The 15237-nt window shown below is 48.8% G+C and overlaps 1 protein-coding gene across 1 annotated transcript in view; it reads left to right on the forward strand.

The window, feature by feature from the left end:
- TSNARE1 (t-SNARE domain containing 1) overlaps positions 1-15237 on the forward strand; it is a 239421-nt gene that overhangs the window by 105587 nt on the left and 118597 nt on the right. Inside the window, exon 5 of the mRNA XM_038760394.1 lies at positions 15091-15181. Within this exon, the coding sequence (XP_038616322.1) occupies positions 15091-15181 (91 nt within the window). The remainder of the gene's footprint in view (positions 1-15090; positions 15182-15237) is intronic.

Raw genomic sequence — 15237 nt, forward strand, 5'->3', positions numbered from 1 at the left:
GGAAAAACAATTGTATTGGACAGAGGCATTAGTGGCTGGTGTCTTAAGATATCACAATCAGTGCCGGGGCTTGTAATTTAACAATTTCACTTTCAAAATATAATGTTTTATTAAGCAGCCCGTAATGGTTCTGATTAAGCGATTAAGATGAAAAGGGAATTATCGGGATGATAGCTCTGGAATTAATTTCATATATCTCCCGGGGTGAGGAGCCCTGCGGTGAGTTGGGGACGGGGTCACCAGGGGAGAAGAGAGAGAGGAGGCATTCCGTCTTGGGCCTCGGGCGGGTGGGAATGGGTGGGCTTTGTGAGTTGCTATCCTTCACCCTCTGAGCTGTTGGGCAGGTCATTCCTCCGCCTCTCCAGCAGTCTGTCTCCTTTTCCTTATCTCCAAAACCTGCTCAAAACTCACCTCCCCTTGGAAGCCTTTGTAGATTCATCCCACCTGACACTTTGCCCACCTCTCCAGCTTCCTCTCACTCGGTGAGTAAAATTCTGCTCCTACATGTCACTGTGTTTCTTCCTTCACACATCTTTCAAAGAGCTTACGAACAGTCCAGGCCAAACTCAGGAGCATCGCCCAACTGCTCCCTGAGCAGCAGGCCCGGTGATCTTTGATGTGGGCGAGTTGGGTGCTGGAAGGAACAGAGGCTGGACAGGTGTCATGTCACCAGGAAGACTTGTTAAATTGTAGGTCCATTGATAGGATCGCTTGCCTCAAGTTCACAAACGCACACGCACTACGCTTCTCCCCAAGTTCACTCATCCACAGACACTTATTCCTATTTCTCCCAAGTTCACACATCCCCCTACCCCTGCAACTTCTCTCCAAGTTCACACATATCACAGGTACATTGTGGGATTGTCTTTTGCCTCAACCTCGCTCTGTTCCAAGTCCCTTGATCTCCCATCAGTCCAGCCAAGCCCCTTCAAGTTTGGATTTCCACAGGGACTGGACTTCCAGATTCCCCAACAAGATTTCTGTCACTTTTGTTTTGTGTCTTAGAGTGCTTGTGTATCTGTGTCTATGCCTATTCTGTCTCCTACATTGAACCGTCAGGCCCTGGAGGACCGAGTTCTGTGTTTCTCTGCCCAATTCCCAGCACCCAGAACAATGTCCTGTCTTTCCTATTGTGGGGCAGTGCCTCAGTGTCCCTCTGCACCCCTCCTCCACCTCAGGGCCTAGTACATGGCTCTGTGCTGAAGGATTTGGGGATCCAATCCTGCCTCAGTTTGCTCCAGAGCCAGCCACTTTCAAAGCAGTTTTGTGTCAGCTAAACTCTTTTGTACTCTCCCAAGCACTTAGTACAGTTCTCTTCACGCAGTAGATACTTAAGCAATACTGTTGATTGATTGATAAGTGCCAAAGTGGAAGGAAGGAGACAGTTGGCGCAGCACTTTGTCAAAAACCAGCAAGGGCCCTGCTCGTGGGAGGGGAAAGTGGCCTATGGCCTGAAAAATAATAATGATGATGCAAACAATATGTTTAGTACTTTTACTTTTCAGAGAGCATTGATGCAAGTTATGTCATTTTACTTTTATAACTTACCTGCGAGTAAGGGAAAGTCATTCCCATTCTACAGATGAGGAAACTGTAAGATGGGGTTGACTTGCCTGATTTCCCACAGCGAGCTAGAGGTAGAGATGGAATGAGAAACCAGGAGTCCTGATCCCCCAGGTCACCAGGGACTATGGAGGATGAGGGCCCAAGGGAGAGCTCTGCCCTCCATCCAACAGTCTCTTAGGACTGGGCCTCTTGAGCAGTAGCAGGTAGGTCCCACATTCAAGGACTGTGAGTGGTATCGGGGTTTGGGAAGAAGGTTTGAATGTTAGAGACCCCTTCTCCCAGCCCATCTACCAGGCCCGGCTCCGAAAGCGGGAAATGGAAGAGTTGGTCCTGGATTAGAATGCCTTGCAGCACAGAACCTCTGCCCTGGACTCTGAGCCTCAGTTTCCCCATTGGATGATGGCAAGTCCCCCAAGGCCCTCCTTAGCTCACCAGGGACCCTCCTAATGAGAGGAGCCACTGCTAGCCACCAGTCAGGATTGGTGGACTCATTGCCCGGGACAGTGATGAGGAGTTACGAGGTAAAGATGCTCCACGGTGGGGAGAGAATGACCTCATCTCCCATGGTCTTTCTCCTGCTCCTGGGGACCTGCACTGGTCGGGGGCAGGGGGAAAGGCGGGAAAGGCACAACTCTCGTTTAGTCAGTGATAGAACTACTTCAAAAACAATTTGTCTTATTTTTGTGTGTTTTTTCAAGGAATAATTGTTGAATTCATTTTATGGTAGAGTAGGTTTTTTTAAGTTTCAAGTGCTATATTTTAAAATGTACGTTGTGTTTAAAAAGCAGCTGCAAAAACACGTTATTTTTTGTTGGAACTAACTGTAGAATATAAACCTAATAATTTTGTCATGTTTTTTCAACTTTGCTTATTTGCTTTACTTTTATCCTGCTGAGCTTTTTTTTGCTGACTTTGTCAGATTTGTTTCATCAAAGCAGTTATTATGAGGTGACTTGCCCGTATCATGAATGCTTTAAGGTTCTCTAGGTTTTCTGTTCTCTGGGGGGTCTGTGGTCCTGCTTGGGTCATTAAGAGTCAGGCTGCAAGAGCGGTCACCGTTTGCAAGTCCGGCAACCATGGGCAGACTTGGCCTGGCCTCCCCCCGGGCGTGTTTCTGTGTTGAGTGTGAGTGTGTGTGAGTGAGTGAGAGAGAGAGAGAGTGTGTGTGTTTGTGTTTGTGTGTGTGTGTGTGTGTGAGAGAGAGAGAGAGAGAGAGAGAGAGAGAGAGAGAGAGAGAGAGAGATGCTGTTAGAGAGAGAGTGAGGGGTGGCGGGGAGGCGGTGTGGCCTGGGACATCCATTTCCAGAGGAGGAAGGGGAGGGTCTTCCCACTGTGTCAACGTTGAGCAGCTCTGTTTTCCTCTACCCTGCACAAGGATTTTTGTGTCAGCATTGGGTACCAGTAGGGATCAATACCCGTTAGGTAAAGTTAATCCGGCTGCCTTGAGTTTCACAGGGAAGGCATTACTTTGAAGGGTTTAACATATTAGCGGAATCTAAGCAACGTTTCAAAATATTTATGGAGAGCTTTTTTGGGAGCTCCAAAAGGCAGCATAACAGAACCATCTGAAATGTGATTAAAATCCTCCCCTCAATTAAACATGCTGACATGCAAATGCCTTTGGGCAATTTACTTGAAATGGGTGAGGGGGGAGGAAACTTCGGTTCATCATTAATTCCTCAATGAATACTTTTTGCTCCTTGCATTAAAGAATAATCACCAGTGTCTGCTTAGGAGTGCTCTTATGCTAGGGGTGGTGACTGTGTAAATCCATGGAGGGGCATCTCGGGGGATTAGAGAAACTGGAATTTAAGTCATCAAGACAAGGTGGAAGTCATCTATCTTGAAGATGGTGAGGAAAGTTCAGAGGCCATTTAATGCCGTCTCCCCGCCCCTGGACTAATCTGCCCTAATCTCCTGTGGTGGACAAATGTGTGGGGAGAGAGCTTTCTCTGGCTTCAATATTTCCCCCTCTGCCCTCCTTCACCTATTTAATTCTGTAACAGCCCTCAGTTGGAAGTCTGCAGGCTGCCATCAGTCAGTCAGTCAGCTAGTCAATCATATTTATTGAGTGCTTACTGTGTGCAGAGCACTGTACTAAGTGTTTGGGAGAGTAAAATATAACAATACAACAGACACTCAAAAGAAGGGTTTTTGTTTCGTGCTTAATATGTGGCGAGCACTGTACTAAGCACTGGAGTAGATACAAGCAAATTGGGTTGGACACTGTCCCTGTCCCACACGGGACTCATGGTCTTAATCCCCATTTTTCAGAGGAGGTAACTGAGGCACAGAAAAACAAATCACTTACCCAAGGTCATACTGTAGACAACTGGCGGAGCCTTAGAAGTAGTGTGGCTTAGTGGATAGTCACTAACTTCGCTGGGCCTCAGTTACCTCATCTGTAAAAAGGGGCTTAATAATAATTATGGCATTTGCTAAGCACTTACTATGTGCCAAGCACTGTTCTAAGCACTGTGGTAGATACTCATTAATTAGGTTGCCCCATGTGGGGCTTATAGTCTTCATCCCTATTTTACAGATGAGATAACTGAGGCACAGAGAATTTAAGTGATTTGCCCAAGGACACACAGGAGACAAGTGGTGGAGCAGGGATTAGAACTCACGACCTCTGACTCCCGAGCCCATGTTCTTGCCACTAGGCCATGCTGCTTCGGGACAGAGACTGTGTCCAACCTGAGTAACTTGCATCTACCTTAATGCTCAGAACAGTGCTTGGCCCATAGTAAGCGCTTAACAAATATCATTATTATTATTATTATTATTGTTGCCTTCTGACTCCCAGGCCTGTTTGCTAGCCACTAGGCCACACTGCTTCTCAAGATGGTGAGAGTGGTGCTCTGTTGGATATGAAGGGGGCAGGAGTTCCAGGAATGAGCAAGAGGTTGACAGGGAGAGAGATGGGAGAGTCCCAGTGAGTAAGTTGGCTTTACAGCAGCCATTGAACCAATACATTGTGCTGGTTTGAGCGCTCTGTCTCCCGGTTTTCCTGCACATCCGGGTCAGGATTGCTGTGTAGCGGTGTCCAGGCCAAAGTCAGCAGTAGAGAGAGGCGGAGTCATAAAGGGCCTTGGAGAATCCCTGTTTTCGCCCTGCAGATTGGCTCACTGGTTCTACATCTCCCAGCTCTGGGGCCCTTTCTGGGCTCAGCCCAAACAGTGTTGCCCATCTTCCTGCTAGCCTCTGGGCCCAGTAAAGGGAACCTAGGCCTAGGAAAGGAAGGGAAGGAGGAGCGATGTCCCTGCAAAGTAACAAAGTAACCTGCACATCCCAGGCAGGTTTGCTGTGTAGTGGGGTCCAGGCCGAATTCAGCAGTGGAGAGAGAGGGAGTCATAAAGGGCCCTGGAGAATCCCTGTTTTCACCCTACAGATTGGCTCACTGGTCCTGCATCTCCCTGCTCTGGGGCTCTTTCTGGACTCAGCCCAAACACTGTTGCCCATCCTCCTGCTAGCCTCTGGGCCCAGTAAAGGGAACCTGGGCCTAGGAAAGGAAGGGAGGGAGGAACAATGTCCCTGCAAAGTAACAAGGGAGTCGGTGGGGCCGGGGAAACCTCTGCCTCTTCAAAACCTCTGCTGTAGGTGAAAAAAGAGAAAAGACAGAGGGAGAAACAGGTAGGAGAGAGACAGAGACAGAGTGGTGAGAGGACACAGAGAACAAGTTTTGTGTCAAAATGTATTATCTGAAGACTCTGAGGACCTTACAGCATCTTGATTCTCTCCAATCCCAAAAGGCAGCTTCCCTTTTCCTTGTGCCCCTCCCTACCCCATCACCCCAGCACATGCACACATATACCTTATTTGACTTGGGCTTTGGGAACTGTGCTATAATTGGAGATTACTCTGCATTTCAATGCTCAGCCTACATTTGGGGTTTGCAGGCTCATTGTGATGGAGAAGAATAGTCAGAGTTTCAATTGCTTTGTTTATAGGGAACAATCACTTGGGATTTGAACAATACCTGGGTTTCCCCTCTCTAAATCTCGGGGCTCCTAACACAGGCACCTGGATTTTACTGAATGCATATAGCTTCGGAACTTGTGGCTGATTTGGGCTCTTTCCCTTAGTGATTGTGTCTCTCCCTCTCTGCATCAGAGAATCGTGGGAAGGCAGGGCCTCAGAGAGGTCATCTAGATTATCTCTCTCTCTCCATCCCCCCCGCCCCAGTCCCCCCCTACCCAGCTCCAGGCTGTAGAGGCCCTAAACTGAGCCAGGGACATATTTCTCCAATTTCTAAAAACCTCTATTGAAGGCAATTCAAGCTCCTTTGGTTCCCTGAAGCAGGGTTTAACATCCACTGCTCAGGAGATTTCTTAGATCTATTGGAAATCTCTTGGGTTGCAAGCGCCCTTGTCACTGCTGTACTGTCCTCAGCCAAGATTGGGAGCAGCCCACAGCCGTCGCTCTGAATGAGAGCCCTCGAAGATGCTTGTGTTAAATCTGCCCTCAAACTTCTCTTCTCCAGATGGAGTAATCCCAGTTCCTTAGGGTTCTTGTTTCCCAGACTCATCATTTCTGGGTGTTTCCTCTCACCATTTTGCCTTGAGTTTTGGATTTAGGACACTGAGAGCTTGTATACTGGGACTTCTGACCTGACTATCCAGGGGGACTGGAGGTGGAGAGGGGGCTTTCAGGGAAGGACTCTAGTTAAGGGAATTCCCCACTTTGATCCAGCCAGCCTTAAATTGCTTGATCTTCGGACACGGGGCCAATACTAATCTCCTGTTTCCACAGACATTATGCATCCTTATCTACGTGGTGATAAGGTAGACACAGTAGACTGCCTCCCGCCAGCTGCCTTGGGATAAGGCAGCTGGCCCAGGGATTATAATGCTGCCCAACCCCTGCCATACAGTGAATAAAGGGAGTGCCCAATAGCACCGAAAGAGTGGAAAGAGCACGGGCATGGGAGTCAGAGGTCATGGGTTCAAATCCCGGATCCCCTTATTGTCAGCTGGGTGACTGGAAAAGTCACTTAACTTTTCTGTGCTTCAGTTACCTCATCTGTAAAATGGGGATTAAGACTGTGAGCCCCACGTGGGACAACCTGATCACCTTGTATCCTCCCCAGCGCTTAGAACAGTGCTTTGCACATAGTAAGCGCTTAACAAATGCCATCATTATTATTAAAATCAGCTGGAGCCTCTACAGTCACTAGCTTCTCCTCCATAACCTGTCTTCCAAACCACAGAAAGCTATGCAGTCTGGAAATATCCATGGGTTCTAGGGAAGTGTGGTTAAATCCATGGACCAGCCATTCATAATAGGTTATTATTTGGAACAGTATTTATTGAGCACTCACTGGGGGCTATTAAGTGAACTTGGGAAAGAACAGCACAAAGAAGTGACCCCTTGCCAGCCCACTGTTTTTTTTTAATGGTAGTCATTAAGCACTTCTGGGCACTTTACTAAGTGCTGGGGATGATGCAAGCTAATAAGGTGAGACCCAATCCCAGTTCCATAGTGGGGCTCACAGTCTTAATCCTTATCCTCATGAGGTAACTGAGATACAGAGAAGATAAATGACTTACCCAAGGTCACCCAGACAAGTGGTGGAGCAGGGATTAGATCCCAGGTCCTTCTGACTCCCAGTTCCGTGCTCTATCCACTGGGCTATGCAGATTCCACTGGAGCGGAGGAGAAGTTAGCATTTTGGAGGGGAAAAGTTAGGGATGTTAGATGATTGGTCCATCAGGAGGGCAATTATTTCTTGGTTCCTCCAGTCATCCTGTTGCTTGTGTCAGGGCCAGCCCCCTGGGATGAATGGACTTTTGGTCTGAATGAATAATGTACACAGGCAAACACAGAGAGCAGAGTTAACAATTTAAAGGTCCAGTAAAGCCCAGGTTCAAACAGGGGTTGACTGGGAGACTCCTGCTGCAGACAGACCAGCCTAGAGGGCAGTGATCTGGAAAGGGGCCTGCTCTCTTGGCGCACTTAATTCATAACGATCGGGATCCCCAGAAGCAGGTGTGAAAACAGAGCCTGGCCCTGTCTGGGCCATTGGGCTAGTTTTTTGCTGCTCTCAAGTGCAAGCCATGCAAGAGAGGATGTCCGTCCTGCCTCAGACATCTCAGACTCTTTGGCAGGACAGCAGCATCATCCTTGAGGAAACAAGGAACGACGGACACTGTTTGGATGACCGGAAGGAACAAGTATGCTTAGCTAGCCATGGAATTCTCTAAGAAGCCTCTGGAAATGGAGGGGAAGGAGAAAGTGTCACTAATTCTTTACTTGGGAAGGGAAAGAGTGGTGGAAGGGGGATGAAGGTGGAAATAGGGGAGGTGGAAGAAGTGGGCAGAGGAGGATAGAGGAGCAGGTGGAAGACGGTAGCAGCCCTTTACTTCCTATCAGTTAAACACTGAATTCAAACTGGAAGCAAAGTGGGAATATTCACTTGTGAGTGTGGGCTTAAAAGTAAGGGCTTCTTTGCTCTTTGCCTTCTTTCTGTCTGGTTTCTGACCCGTCAAACCTCAGACGATTGTGTTGGCAAGCAGGCAGGCATTTCTTTCATTCATTCAATCGTATTTATTGAGCGCTTACTGTGTGCAGAGCACTGTACTAAGCGCTTGGGAAGTACAAGTTGGCAACATATAGAGAAGGTCCCTACCCAACAGCGGGCTCACAGTCTGGAAGGGGGAGACAGACAACAAAACAAGACATATTAACCAAATAAAATAAATAGAATAAATATGTACAAATAAAATAAATGGAGTAATAAATACATACAAACATATATGCATATATACAGGTGCTGTGGGGAGGGGAAGGAGGTAAGGCAGGGGGGATGGGGAGGGGGAAGAGGGGGAGAGCAAGGAGGGGGCTCAGTCTGGGAAGGCCTCCTGGAGGAGGTGAGCTCTCAGTAGGGCTTTGAAGGGAGGAAGAGAGCTAGCTTGGCGGATGTGCGGAAGGAGGGCATTCCAGGCCAGGGAATGTCGGTGTTTCAATCCAGAATGTGCTGTCTCTAGCATTTTCACCCAGAGCAGAGAGGGAAAAACAAGCCAAGCAAGGAAAAAAGCAGGTTGGGGTTGAGATGGCTATCCCCATCCTCGGGGGGAATCCGACTGCAGCCAGTCACTTCCAGGCTCTCAGCTCCTCCAACAACCTTCCCAATCTGTCCATACCTATCAGCTCTCTGACCCCCTCCACAAAGGGAGGGTCGTCCCATCCCTCCACCATCCCCCCAAAGTGGACGCTGAGCCCCATGAGGGACAGAGACCCCAGCGCTCAGCATGTTGTGAGCGCTTGGCAGATAACAAGAGTGAGAAGTAGCGTGGCTCAGTGGAAAGAGCCCGGGCTTGGGAGTCAGAGGCTGTGGGTTCAAATCCAGGCTCCACCACTTGTCAGCTGTGGGACCTTGGGTAAGCCACATAACTTCTCTGTGCCCCAGTTACCTCATCTGGAAAATGGGGATTAAGACTGTGAGCTCCACATGGGACAACCTGATCACCTTGTATCCCCCCAGCTCTTAGAACAATGCCTTGCACATAGTAAGCGCTTAACAAATACCACAATCATCATCATCACACCTCTTGCCTTCCCCCTGACTTTTGGAGTACCCATCCATGTGCCCTCAACAAACTCTATCACTCCCCTCCTCCAGAGGCTGTAGATAAAGCCACCTCCTGCAGGGATGAACTCATTAATCCCTCCACTGATTAATCACTCCTCTTGCAGCCTCTTCTGTGCTCAGAATGCATCCTTTTATGGTATATGTTAAGCACTTATTATGTATCAAGCACTGTTCCAAGCACTATTTCCCAGGGCCCTCACACTCTGGACAGTCGATCCACATCTGGAGAGGCTGGTGTTGGTCTGCCCATCAATCAGTCAGTGGTATTTATTGAGCACTTACTGTATGCAGAGCACTGTACTAAGCCCTTGAGAGAGTACAGTACAGCAAATTTGGTAGACATGTTTCTCTTTAACCATCTCAGTTTCCATTCTCCTAATAATAATATAATGATAATGACTGTGGTATATGTCAAATGCTTCCTACAGGCATAACCCTGTGGTGGATCCAATGTAATCTGAACAGACCTTTTCCCTGTCCCTCACAGTCTAAGGGGGAGGGAGAGCAGGTATTTCATCCCCTCTTTACAGATGAGGAAATCGAGGCCCAGAAGTGAAGTGAATTGCCTAAGGTACCATTGCAGGCAAGTGGCAGAGTGGGGATTAGAATCCAGGTCTCCTACTGCCCAGGCCTTTGATCTTTCCACTAGGCCATGGTGCTTCTCTTGGTCATCCTTTCTGCTGACTCTATTTCCCTTATCATTCTCTACATCCTTCCCTCCCTGTCTCTTTCCATTGCTAGTATCCAGTGGGACACTGGTTGACCCTCGTCCTGATTGATTCATATGCAGCAAAACCTCACTAGAAGGCTGGGGCCTAGACTTGGCCAGAGTTTAGATTGTTCTTGATTGCAGATTAGCCCATTTTTCTAAAGAAAGACAAGTTGGGAGAGGGGAAGAGAGGGAAAGGCTGTTCTTAATTAAAGGCAGAGATACAGACCATCCACTCCCAGGGGAATGAAGAGGGGTTTGGGGAGGAGGTGGGTGGAAAGGGTGTATCTGTTTGCCAGCCCCACTTGGACAAGGTGTAAGGCCTTTCTCATCCACAGCTGGGGCTTTTGGGAACACAGAGCCTGCTGATGGGAAGAGAACCTTTTCCAGATTTTGGAAGTTATGTTTTAAAAGTTGTTTTCCTGGGCTTTCTCTGTCACCAATTTCCCTCTTGGCCTCTCAAAATTTCTTTCAGGACTTCCATCAGACTCGGCCAGGCAGAGGCACAAGGACATAGTCCCTGCCCCTGAATGGCGACAGTCCCATGGGAGAGGCAGGACTGATGCATTCACACACACAAACACACACACTCTCTCACTTTCTCACTCTCTCTCTCTCTCTCTCTCTCTCTCTCCTGGATGTTTATGGGAGAGACAGAGGTGAGAGAAGATCTGGTCCCTGCGCTTGAGGGAATGTCTGATGATGGGGGGAGGAAAGAAACAGATCAATGATCAAGTCAACCAGAATCGTAACTTCCAGAGGACTGGGGTACAGACCAGAACAACACCCCCCCCCCCCCCCCTTCCCCACCTTCCACCTCCTTTTCTTCTTCCTCCCTTTTACATGCTCATGTCCCCTTTTGGTGGTCCAACAAGGTGGTAAGAGGGGCAGAATCCAAAGGGGAAGTCCTGGTACACAGAACGGGAGGCAGCCCGATCCTGCCGCCAACCAGGGCAGGCGAAACAAGCTGCTAATGGCGTCTTCTGGCAGCAAGAGGAAATTGCTGTCGAAGGAATTTTTTTCTGGCAGGGTAAAGGAGGAGGAACATAACCAGGGACCGTCTGGCCCCAGACGCTGTCCCTAGTGTGGGAGCTGATTACTAGCGCCTTAGACAAAGAGAGATGAAAAACTCATTATGGCAGCCTGCGTAATGGAGCTGATAAAGTATCTCGGAGAAAGAGGTTAAATTAAGAAATGACAGACTGAAAAGACTTCTAAGAGCCTGAACAGGAAAAAAAGTTTTAAGGTTGCTTTAAAATGTCAGGGAAATAGCACAATTTGCAATTACCATTGTTATCAATGGTGAGGAGAGATAACATCTTTCTCCCAAGAAGCACAAAGGTATCACCCTCCCTTTTCTCTTAGTACCCAGAGGGCTAGCTAAGGCCTGGTTTGTACTTAAAGACATTCCTTGCCCCAGTCCTGTGAACATGGATGCCGCTTCCACACCCCAGAACTTGGCAGCAGGGGCAGATGGAGGAGGTTGGCATGTAAAATCAAAATACTGGACCTAAAAGCATCTGATGCTGAACCAGAGGACAGAGGTCGGACTACCTGGAAACCAGATGGGCTGATATAAAACTGGCCAAACTGCAAACCAGCCGGCCACCTGTCACACCAGGACTGTAGTTCTGTGACTGCTCAGCCCTCTTCCTTTCCAAGTGGGTGTCTTTTTAAACACACCCAATTAAGCGAAACCTTTCAGGTAAGGAGGTGCAGACAGTCTCTTCGGAGCCCCCCTTATTCCGGGAAAGATCAGTGCCGAAAGGTAGCTGGAGAGCCGTGAACCAACCGCAGAGAGAAAAAATCCGTAAGTGCTCAGAGCGAGAGCCATACACCAGTCTGAAACCTTCCCTGCCTTAGTCACCTTAATGCGCTGAGCCGGTTGGGTCACAGAAGAGGAGAGAGTAATTTGATTCTCCTGGAAATCACAGTGTCACCGCAACCTTGCCTCTGCTGAGAGCTTTCAGTCCTCCCCTCCCGAGTGGTGGGGGTTGGTTGGAGACCAGCACTCTAGGAGGAGTGCTGTGCTCCCTGAACTCCACACCCAGGCAGTTTAGCAGGAGGAAAAATGCAGTAATTTGGCAAAGGGGGATGGGGGTCACAGCATCCCCCCACATCTGGCCTTTCCATCCCCTCTCCGACATCGACCTTTCTCTCCTATCTACCTTTGCCTCACCTGTTTTCCCTCAGATAAGGGCTTATGGAACAGCGGGAGGACCTTGAGCAGGTTCCAACCTGTTCCTGGCCACTTGGAAAATCTCTGGAAATGTCAGGGTCTTCTTTTATATCCACTCCTGGGGGCTGGGGGGCTGGAGAGAGAAGAAGGTGCAGATTAGCTTGTGGCATGGGGAGAGAATCTTAGAATGGAAATCAAGGGGCATCACCATGGGACTCGGAACAAATCCCTTCATTCCTCTAGGCTCAGTTTTCCCATCTGTAAGATGGAGATCACACTCCCTGCCCATTACCTATGGGTCACTGGCTGGCTGGGAATGGCCAGTCCAAGGGAAGTGGCCCATTTAATAGTTGGCCAGGGCATTTACTCTGTGTAGACCCCCTTTGAAGGATCATTTAGGACCCAAATGATCTAAATCTAAATTGTCTGGAAATGAAGCCTGCACTTTAGTAGAGGAGGGAGGGAGAAAGGGAGACAGAGAGTGATAGAGAGAATGAGACCGAGAGAGATGGGAGGAGGAGAGGAAAGAGACTGTTGAAGGGTTCTTTCTCTGTAATGGGATGGAATTGAGCTGTATTGGTGCAGAGCAATGAAAGCCATTAACCAATTCCACTTAACCCAGGTTCATTTCCATCTTTTGCTGCCACTTCCCCCCAGGGAGCCCAGGTAAAATTCATCAATCCTTAGAACTAGTCTGGCTTTAAGGCCTCCCAAGATGGAGGACCCTGGCCCTAGAGAGAGGTAGGAACTTACCCGGAGACACATGAGGGATGTATGACAGAGTGGCATCTCGAACACAGGACCCTTAGTGGGCTGGCTGAAACCCATTAATCTCACCTCCCCTCATTTCCATTAGCTGGATCAATAAGCCCAGCCCATGCGTACTGCTCTGCTTTCCCTTTCTCTCTTTTAATTTTTTTTATGGTATTTGTTAAGCACTTACTATGTTCCAGGCACTGTACTAAGTGCTTGGGTAGATGTCATCGTCATTATCCCAGCTGAATCCATGACACCATGGTCGGATTCTCTCAGTCTTCTCCAGCAGGGAGCCACCCCTCTAATTAATGTGGTTCGGGGCCATGGAGGATGGCCTGGGAAAGGCCCACAAGAATGGAATTCTTTCATTCTGTAGTCATTTTCTCCACTCCAGCCCTAAGCACCATGGCTGGAGAAGTTGTGTCTTGATGCCTCTCCTTCCCAGGGAAGACCTGATTAACGCCTAATATAAATTAAACACAATCATGGCGTGATTTATAGAAGCGCCGGCCGAGACTGAAGCGCATGGAGACTTAATTACTCCAACGGTAGGCTGGTCGCAGCCAGGAGTCGATGGCATTTTTGAAATAGTAACAGTGATAGTGTCTGAAATGGGGGAAGAAATTCAAAAGCAGCACCCCGCTTTCACTGCAGGCAAAGGTGGGCTGCATGGGGCAGGGTGGTGGGCATGCAGAGTGGTGATGCAGTGCTGTGGCTGCCTCCTGCATGCCAATGAATTTCAGAAACTTAAGGGGAAAATTGATTTTATTGCACAGGCTGCATTGTGGAAAAGAGGCCCTTCCCCTACTCTGCGCGTAACGTCTCCACCACAACGGGGGCAGGTTTGGTAACTGGTCATGGATGGTCTTAATGGTGGGAAGCCCCTGGGGGGTGGGGCAGGGGTAGCCTTGCCTCTACCCCATTTAACCTCGTAAATGCCAAAGCAACAGAGGTGCCAGGCTTGGACTGTGGAGAAACTAATGTTGGGGCTGTTTCCAGCCATCAGGTGAGGCTATTCAATCGATATAATTTATTGAGCACCTATTTCATGCAGAGCACTATGCTGAGTGCCTGTAGGAGTACCATAGAGTTAGAGATGCCTGCCCTTGAAGGGTTTAAAATCTAAGGAGATGTTCAGACCTGCCCAAAACAGAGGTAGGATAGATCCTGAGAAGCACAGGGGTTAGGGAGAGATTTAGAGGCACAGGGATTAGTACAGTGCTCTGCATATAGAAAGTGCTCAGTAAATATAATTCGATTGATTGATTACTGTTATTACTGCAGCAGACAGGGCAGCCTGGCGGACAGCATCCAGATGAAAGAGGTGGAAAAAACCTTCATGAAGATCTGATCTAGCAAGCGTTAGGTCCCCAGGGAGTGGCCCTGTGTGGAACCAGCTTAGCAGAAACGATGTGTACCTGCAAACAGTGCTAAAGGGGGTGAGGGGGTCTTCAAACATAGTACCCTCGGGCAGCTGATGCAGCTCTGGACTGAATATTTCCTGAAGACTTCAATATCCTATTTTTTAAATGACATTTATTAAGTGCTTACTATGTGCAAAGCACTGTTCTAAGCGCTATTTGTGTTCTAGGGTCTGTGAATAAGAGAGATCCCAGGTTTTTTTTAATGGCATTTATTAAGTGCTTATTATGTGCAAAGGACTGTTCTAAGCGCTGGGGAGGTTACAAGGTGATCAGGTTGCCCCACGTGGGGCTCACAGTCTTAATCCCCATTTTCCAGATGAGGGAACTGAGGCACAGAGAAGTGAACTGACTTGCCCAAAATCAAACAGCTGACAAGTGGCAGAGCCAGGATTTGAACCCATGACCTCTGACTCCCAAGCCCGTGCTCTTTCCACTGAGCCACGCTGCTCCACCCACCACCCCCCTTCTGCTTCTTCCCATCCCCCCTGCTGAGGCCTGGTTCGAGTTCCAGGATTAAGGAGTGAATGACTTTTCTGGCCAGCAGCCTGCTGCCCCTCCCCAGAACTCACCCTCCCAGCTCCTTTTCCTCTTCTCCTCCTCCTCCCCTCTGTTCTTCTCCATTCCTCCTGGTCCTCTCCGCTCCCCTCTGCTCCCCAGATCTAGAGTCTGTAGCTGGTGATCCTACTCTCCACTCTGCCTGTTGGTCAGCTGACTGACCCTTCGCATCACTTGAGGAGAGATGTTCCAGATAGGGAATTCTCCTCAGGCCAAGAAAGGGGCTTGATCCACCTTGAGTTAGCAAACAGCTCTCTCAGCTTCTCTCTCAAACTCCCTCACTTACCACCTCTCCCTCCCCTGTCTGCAGGCACGCCACCCAGCAAGAGACCAATAAAACCGTCACTTCCAGTACCAAAGCTATCAAGCAGCTGTCTGAAATTGTTAGAGGCTCATCACGGGTATGTACTGGTGGAACGTTGGATGGGCTTTAAATTTGGGGGACAGGTGCGGGACA

The sequence above is a fragment of the Tachyglossus aculeatus genome, chromosome 18 (assembly GCF_015852505.1).
Source record: "Tachyglossus aculeatus isolate mTacAcu1 chromosome 18, mTacAcu1.pri, whole genome shotgun sequence".
In the NCBI taxonomy this organism is placed as follows: Eukaryota; Metazoa; Chordata; class Mammalia; order Monotremata; family Tachyglossidae; genus Tachyglossus; species Tachyglossus aculeatus.